The following is a 7,657-nucleotide window of genomic DNA, read 5'->3' on the forward strand; positions in this document are numbered from 1 at the left end:
GGGACAAACTGGAACCGAGGTACATGCCCTTAGCGGGAACCGAACCCCGGTCTCTCCAGACCGCAGGTGGACGCTCTAACCGCTGAGCCAAACTGGCCAGGGCTGCTTGGCTTCTTTCACTTAGGATAATACTTTCCAGGTCCCTCCATGTCGTCTCAAAGGATAAGAGATCTTTCTTTCTTACCGCTGCATAGTACTCCATTGTGTGTATGTACCACAGCTTTTTTATCCATTCGTCTATGATGGACACTTGGGCTGTTTCCAGATCTTAGCTATTGTAAATAGTGCTGCTATGAACATGGGGGTACATATATTCTTCCTGATTGGTGTTTCAGGCTTCTTAGGGTATATTCCTAGCAGTGGGATCACTGGGTCAAATGGAAGTTCAACTTTTAATTTTTTGAGGTAACACCATATTGTTTTCCATAGCGGCTGCACCAGTCTGCATTCCCACCAGCAGTGTATTAGAGTCCCCTTTTCTCCACACCCTTGCCAACACTTGTTGTTTGATGATTTGTTGATGGCGGCCATTCTGACAGGTGTGAGTTGATACCTCGTTGTTGTTTTAATTTGCATCTCTCTGATGATTAGTGATGTTGAGCATTTCTTCATATGTCTCTTTTTTTTTTTTTATCCTCACCAGAGGACATTTTTCCATTTTTTGTTCAGGTAGAGTGGGAGGGAGAGAGAGAAACAGAGAGAGAGAGAGAAACATCGATGTGAAAGGAACACATCGAGTGGCTGCCACCCGCACAACCGACCAGGGCCGGGGACAAACTGCAACCGAGGTACGTGCCCTTAGCGGGAACCGAACCCAGGTCTCTCAGGACCCCAGACCGACGCTCTAACCACTGAGCCAAACCGGCCAGGGCTCTTCATATGTCTCTTAACCATTTGTATGTCCCGTTTGGAGAGGTGTCTATTCAGCTCCTCTGCCCATTTTTTAATTGGGTTCTGTGTCTTCCTTTTGTTGAGTTGTATGAGCACTCTATTGATATTGGAAATTAACCCCTTATTTGATACATCATTGGCAATGTTGTTCTCCCATACAGTGGGTTGCCTTTCCATTTTGATGATTGTTTCTTTTGCTGTGCAGAAGCTTTTTAGTTTCATGTAGTCCCATGTGTTCATTTTTTCCTTTGTTTCTGTTGCCTTAGGTGATGTATCAGTGAAAATTTTGCTCCGTGTGATGTCCGAAATTTTGTTGCCTACATTTTCTTCAAGAATTTTTATGGATTCACGGGTCACATTTAAGTCTTTTATCCATTTTGAGTTTATTTTTGTGTATGGTGTAAGTTGATGGTCTAGTTTCATTTTTTTGCATGTAGCTGTCCAATTTTCCCAACACCATTTATTGAAGAGGCTGTCTTTACTCCACTGTATGCTCTTGCCACCTTTGTCAAATATTAATTGAGCGTATTGCCTTGGGTCCATTTCTGGGTTTTCAGTTCTGTTCCACTGGTCTATATGCCTGTTCTTGTGCCAGTACCAGGCTGTTTTGGTTACAGTTGCTTTGTAGTATAACCTGATATCTGGTATTGTGATCCCACCTACTTTGTTCTTTTTTTTTCAAGATTGTTGTGGCTATTGGGGGTCTTTTTTGGTTCCATATGAACTTTTGAAGTATTTGTTCTAGTTCTGTGAACTATGTCGTTGGTATTTTGATGGGGATTGCATTGAATCTATAGATTGCTTTGGGTAGTATGGACATTTTAATGATGTTAATTCTTCCAATCCATGAACAGGGTATGTGCTTCCACTTTTATATATATTCTTCCTCTATTTCTTTTTTCAATGACCTGTAGTTTTCTGCAAATAGGTCCTTTACTTCTTTGGTTAAGTTTATTCCTAGGTATCTTAATTTTTTTGGCGCGATGGTAAATGGGATTGTTTTTTCAGTTTCTCTTTCTGTGAGTTCATCATTGGTGTACAAGAATGCCGTCAATTTCTTGACGTTAATTTTGTATCCTGCTACTTTGCCAAATTTATCTATTAAGTCTAGTAGATTTTTGATGGAGTGTTTAGGGTTTTCTATGTATAATATCATGTCATCTGCAAATAATGACAGTTTCACTTCCTCCTTTCCAATTTGGATCCCTTTTATTTTTTCTTCCTGTCTGATTGCTGTGGCTAAGACTTCCAGTACTATGTTAAATAAGAGTGGCGAAAGTGGACATCCCTGTCTTGTTCCTCTTCTTAATGGAAATGATTTTAGTTTCTGTCCATTGAGTGTTATGTTGGCTGTAGGTCTTTCATATATGGCCTTTATTATGTCTAGATATGATCCCTCTATTCCTACATTGCTGAGCATTTTTATCAGAAATGGATGCTGGATTTTGTCGAATGCTTTTTCAGCATCTATTGATATGATCATGTGGTTTTTATTCTTCATTTTGTTTATGTGGTGTATCACGTTTATTGATTTGCGACTATTGTACCAGCCTTGCATCCCTGGAATGAATCCCACTTGGTCATGGTGAATAATTTTTTTGATGTATTTCTGGATCCAATTTGCTAATATTTTGTTCAGGATTTTGGCGTCTATGTTCATCAGGGGTATTGGCCTGTAGTTTTCTTTCTTCGTAGTGTCTTTTTCTGGTTTTGGAATTAGAATTATGCTGGCCTCATAGAACGTGTTTGGAAGTCTTCCTTCTTCTTGAATTTTTTGAAATAGTTTGAGGAGAATGGGTGTTAGTTCTTTTTTGAATGTTTGGTAAAACTCCCCCGTGAAGCCATCTGGGCCTGGGCTTTTGTTTGCTGGGAGAGTCTTTTTTTTTTTTTTTTTTTTTTTCGATATTTTGTTCAGATAGAGTGAGAGGGAGAGAGAGAGAGAGAAACATCGACGTGAAAGCGACACATCGAGTGGTTGCCACCCACACGACCCAACCAGGGCCGGGGACAAACTGCAACCAAGGTACGTGCCCTTAGCGGGAACCGAACCCGGGTCTCTCCGGACCGCAGGCCAACGCTCTAACCGCTGAGCCAAACCGGCCAGGGCTGGGAGAGTCTTGATTACCTCTTCAATTTCCTTAGTTGGTATTGGTCTGTTCAAGTTTTCTATCTCTTCCCAGTCCAGTTTTGGGAGACTGTGTGTTTCTAGAAATTTGTCCATTTCATTTAGATTGTCGAATTTTTGCCATATAGTTGTTCATAGTAGTTGTTAACGATCTTTTATATTTACGTGGTGTCGGTTGTTACTTCTCCTGTTTCATTCCTGATTTTGTGTATTTGGGTTCTCTCTCTTTGTTTCTTGGTGAGTCTAGCTAAGGGTCCATTGATCTTGTTTATCTTTTCGAAAAACCAGCTCTTTGTTTCATTGATCCTTTGAATTGTTTTTTTGGACTCTATGTCATTTATTTCTGCTCTGATCTTTACTATTTCCTTCCTTCTACTTGCTCTGGGGTTTTCTTTTTGTTTGCTTTCTAATTCTTTAAGTTGTGAGGTTAGACAGTCAATTAGAAATTTTTCTTGTTTCTTGAGGTAGGCCTGTAGTGCTATGAACTTCCGTCTCAGAACTGCTTTTGCTGCATCCCATAGATTTTGTGTTATTGTGTGTTCATTTTCATTGGTTTCCAGGAAGTTTTTAATTTCTTCCTTGATCTCCTCGGTGACCCATTCATTGTTTAATAACATGCTATTTAGCCTCCATGTGTTGAAATGTCTTTGCATGTTCTTGTTGCAATTGATTTCTAGTTTCATGCCCTTGTGATCTGAGAAGATGCTTGATATGATTTCAACCTTCTTGAACTTGTAGAGATTTAGTTTGTGTCCTATCGTGTGGTCTATCTTTGAGAATGTCCCATGTGCACTTGAGAAGAATGTGTATGCTGTAGTTTTGGGGTGTAATTCTCTGTAGATATCTATTATATCCATTTGGTCTAGTGCTTCATTTAGAGTCTCTGTTTCCTTGCTAATTTTTGCCTAGAGGATCTATCCAGTGCTGTCAACGGGGTGTTGAAGTCCCCTGCTATGATTGTATTGTTGTCGATTTCTCCTTGGACGTCCTCCAGAAGATTTTTAATATATTTTGGTGCTCCTATATTGGGTGCATATATGTTTATCAAGGTTATATCTTCCTGTTGGATAGATCCTTTCAATATTATATAGTGGCCTTCTTTGTCTCTAGTTATGGTCTTCATTTTGAAATCTATTTTATCAGATATGAGTATTGCTACCCCAGCTTTTTTTTTGCTTTCCATATGCTTGGAAATTTTTTTTCCATCCCTTCACTTTCAACCTATGTGAGTCTTTTGTTGTGAGGTGGGTCTCTTGTAAACAACATATAGATGAGTCATGCTTTCTTATCCAATCAGCTACTCTGTGTCTTTTTTATGGGAGCATTCAGTCCATTTACATTTAAGGTGATTATTGATATGTACTTATTTATTGCCATTTTTGTTTAGTGTGGTTCTATTTTTCTTCCCATTTCTACTGCTAATTACAGCAGTCCTTTTAACATTTCTTGCAGTGCTGGTTTGGTGCTACTGTATTCCCTTAGCTTTTTTTTGTCTGGGAAGCTCTTTATTTGACCTTCTATTTTGAATGATAGCCTTGCTGGGTAGAGTAGTCTTGGATTCAGATTCTTGTTTTTTATGACTTTGATTACTTCATGCCATTCTCTTCTGGCCTGTAGTGTTTCTTGTGAGAAGTCAGCTGAGAGCCTTATGGGGTTCCCTTTTTAGGTAACCTGTTGCTTATCTCTTGCTGCTTTTAGGATTCTCTCTTTGTCTTTAATTTGTGGCGTTTTAATTACTATGTGTCTTGGTGTGGGCCTGTTTGGGTTCTTCTTACTTGGGAATTAGAGGGCTCTAATGTTAAAAAAAATAAATAAATAAACATATTTAGAAAGTTGTAAACAGGTTTTCTATGCTCTAACTGTGAAAATATTCTATTTATAAATAAAGAATCCTACTTTGCAGAAATTCATTTATTGCGGTAGAGTCTGGAACTGATTAACCACAATAAACGAGGGCCGACTGTATCTTTTAAAGTGTAAGCACTTTTCCCAGGGTTTGTCCAATGCTAAGTGTTCAATAAATGTGAAATATTTTTCACACTTTTCAGAAACTCAAAAGAAATTCAGGTTTTCATCTGTTCCTATATTTTAATAACAAATATATACATATTATAACTTGCCAGGGACATGTCATGACATGAGGTTATGTGAAAGACTCTCTTTGACTTAAGAATTGCTAGAGCCCTGGCCAGGCAGCTCAGTTGGTTAGAAAGTCATCCCCATACACCATGGTTGCAATTTGATCCCCAGTCAGGGCACATACAAAAATCAACCAATGAATGCATCAATAAATGGAACAACAAATCAGTGTTTCTCTCTCTCAAATCAGTAAATAACAATTAAAGAAAAAAAAAAGAGAGAGAGAGAAAGAATTGCTGGAATACTATGCACAGGATGCTCAGGACATACTTCTCTTTATCTCTCTAGGAAAATTTAGTGCTGGAGTCAGGGTCACTTGGGCATCTCTATAGTTTTTTAGTTGCAGAAACCCTTGGGTATTAAGAATTTAGTTAGTAATAGCAGTCCTTTGGCCTGGAACTTTCCTATGGTATAGTCTAATGCAAATTGAAGACCTAGAGCTATTTTGAAGGATATACTGTGACTTGATAGGGAGACTCTTTTTCATGTGGGTAACAAGGTACTTGGTTTTGATTGTCTTCATCATGATCTAGTAACTAAATAACAGATTTTGCTATGCTATTTATATAAAATATCCATACTATAGCACTTAGTTTATTTCCTTGAATCATTTTCAATACATTAGTAAATTCTCTCAAATGATAAAATTCTGTCTTTTTTTTTTTTTTTGCCCTTGTTTTTCAGATCTTCAAAGCTGCTGCGGGCATTTTATGTCCCCTTCCTGTCAGATTGGTATACAGTGTATGCAAACTACACCATCCTCAAACCCCGGAAAGCAAAGCAAATCAGGAAGAAAAGTGGAGGTTAGCAGTACGCCTGTGGCCCCAGAGGACAACCATCCTGACCTAGTGACTGCACTGACAGGACTTCCTCCAAGTCATTGCCTGTAACATTTGTAATAAAAGCCATCTGACACAAATCCTGGAGTCTGGGTGCTTTGGGCTGGTCAGAGTCCATCAGATTCACTTCTTGCCTGTGTCTCTGTTCTGCATGTAACCTTTTTGCAGCTAGGCAGAGAAAGGGCCTAAGTCCAGGTAGATAAAGTATTCCACATCTCATTGTTTTCTTCTGTTCAATTATTTACTAGACCGGAGAAGAGCAGAATCAACTCACAGGAAGAATTGAAAATCTCAGAACTGGATGGCTGTGTCGAGCTGTTCTCCACACTCTGGCCTGGCGTCTGAGAGCTAGCAAGCCTCTTCTGGGCTCTGTGGGTTTCTCCACCAAAGCTGCTTGGCAGCTTCTAGCAGACCTTCTTGTTCAATTACTAGTGCCGAAAATGCGCACAGCATAGTTACCAGCCTACCTGTCCTTCACCTCCAGCAAGACTGAGTTTCTCTGAAGTACCTCACAGACTAGGGCCCTGTCCTGGAGGCATCTCAGGAAAGCAGCAGCCATGTGAGGAGCTGAGACGTAACTTCATTATGTAGGACGCCTCTGATTTTCGTTTTATTTCCTTTACAACAAACTATAACTTTGTGGGTTTGGTTTCTTTTTCTTTTTTTAAGTTTTAGCATGCTATTTCTTGAATTCAAGACTTCCCTGTGTAAAGGTATCAATAGACCACACTATAACTGTACAGGATATATGTGGAGAAAATTCTATCAATTGGTTGATTTGGATAACATCACATTTTTAAGGAATGCATTCTGTGGCCATTTCTGAGGAAATTGAGAATTTCTCTTTTTAATGCAGCCCTAGTGGGAAAAAAACAACAACAGTGTATATTTATAGCAGCTATTTTTGAGTCTGTATATTGCAAAGCACATCCCACAGGGGCATTTCTCATCAGATAGGACCTAATATTTTAATAAGTATGTACTATTGCTTTACCTTTACATACATTATTTCATAGTTTATAAAGTACTTCTGCATTATCTCATTTGATCCTCATCCACAATGTGAGGTAGACAAGGCAAGTGGTTTTATAGCCATTTTACAGATTAAGAAACTGAGACTACAGGGGGAAGTAAAGTGACTTGCTCAAGGTTACACAGTCAGCAAGTAACAGCACTTGGACTAGAACCTAGGTGGCCTAATTTCCATATTTCCTCACTTGACTATGAAAACATTACTTAAAAGAATGATGAGATTGGCCAGAGACCTGATCGATAATGTAACTCTGTATTTAATGAAGGATTTTATCTGCCTGTCTGAGCGCTCTGGAGCCTGCAGTCTGTTGTTAACTCTCATCGCAGCAGTGCTCCGTGGTCCAGCCCGGCTGTGGCGGACAGCAGTGCTCCTGTTGCAAGTCATGCTCCCTTGTAGCCACCCAGCATCCAGTAGAAGTTCCATTTCTGTGGTCAGTCTGGGGTCACACTATAGGTGCCTTATGTCCCTAAGGGTAATTGTGTCTGGTATCTGCAAATAGGTTGAATCTATTTTTCAGTTTCCATCTTTCATTTTCCAAGAGAAGGGCTTTCAGGAACTGATCCCAAGAGAGAAGAGAAGTGATAAGGGGAGAAATGGCTGGTGACCATAAAAAGTCTTCCCTCTGAAGGA

General features: G+C 39.4%; 1 protein-coding gene across 1 annotated transcript in view; it reads left to right on the plus strand.

Moving 5' to 3' along the window:
- The window catches only part of ALG9 (ALG9 alpha-1,2-mannosyltransferase), a 151,110-nt gene extending 144,471 nt beyond the window's left edge, over window positions 1-6,639 (plus strand). Inside the window, exons 12-13 of the mRNA XM_036259035.1 lie at window positions 5,840-5,958; window positions 6,243-6,639. Of these exons, the coding sequence (XP_036114928.1) occupies window positions 5,840-5,958; window positions 6,243-6,280 (157 nt within the window). The 3' untranslated portion in view covers window positions 6,281-6,639. The remainder of the gene's footprint in view (window positions 1-5,839; window positions 5,959-6,242) is intronic.
- Window positions 6,640-7,657: the final 1,018 nt, after the last annotated feature.

The sequence above is a fragment of the Molossus molossus genome, unplaced genomic scaffold, assembly GCF_014108415.1.
Source record: "Molossus molossus isolate mMolMol1 unplaced genomic scaffold, mMolMol1.p scaffold_m16_p_13, whole genome shotgun sequence".
In the NCBI taxonomy this organism is placed as follows: domain Eukaryota; kingdom Metazoa; phylum Chordata; class Mammalia; order Chiroptera; family Molossidae; genus Molossus; species Molossus molossus.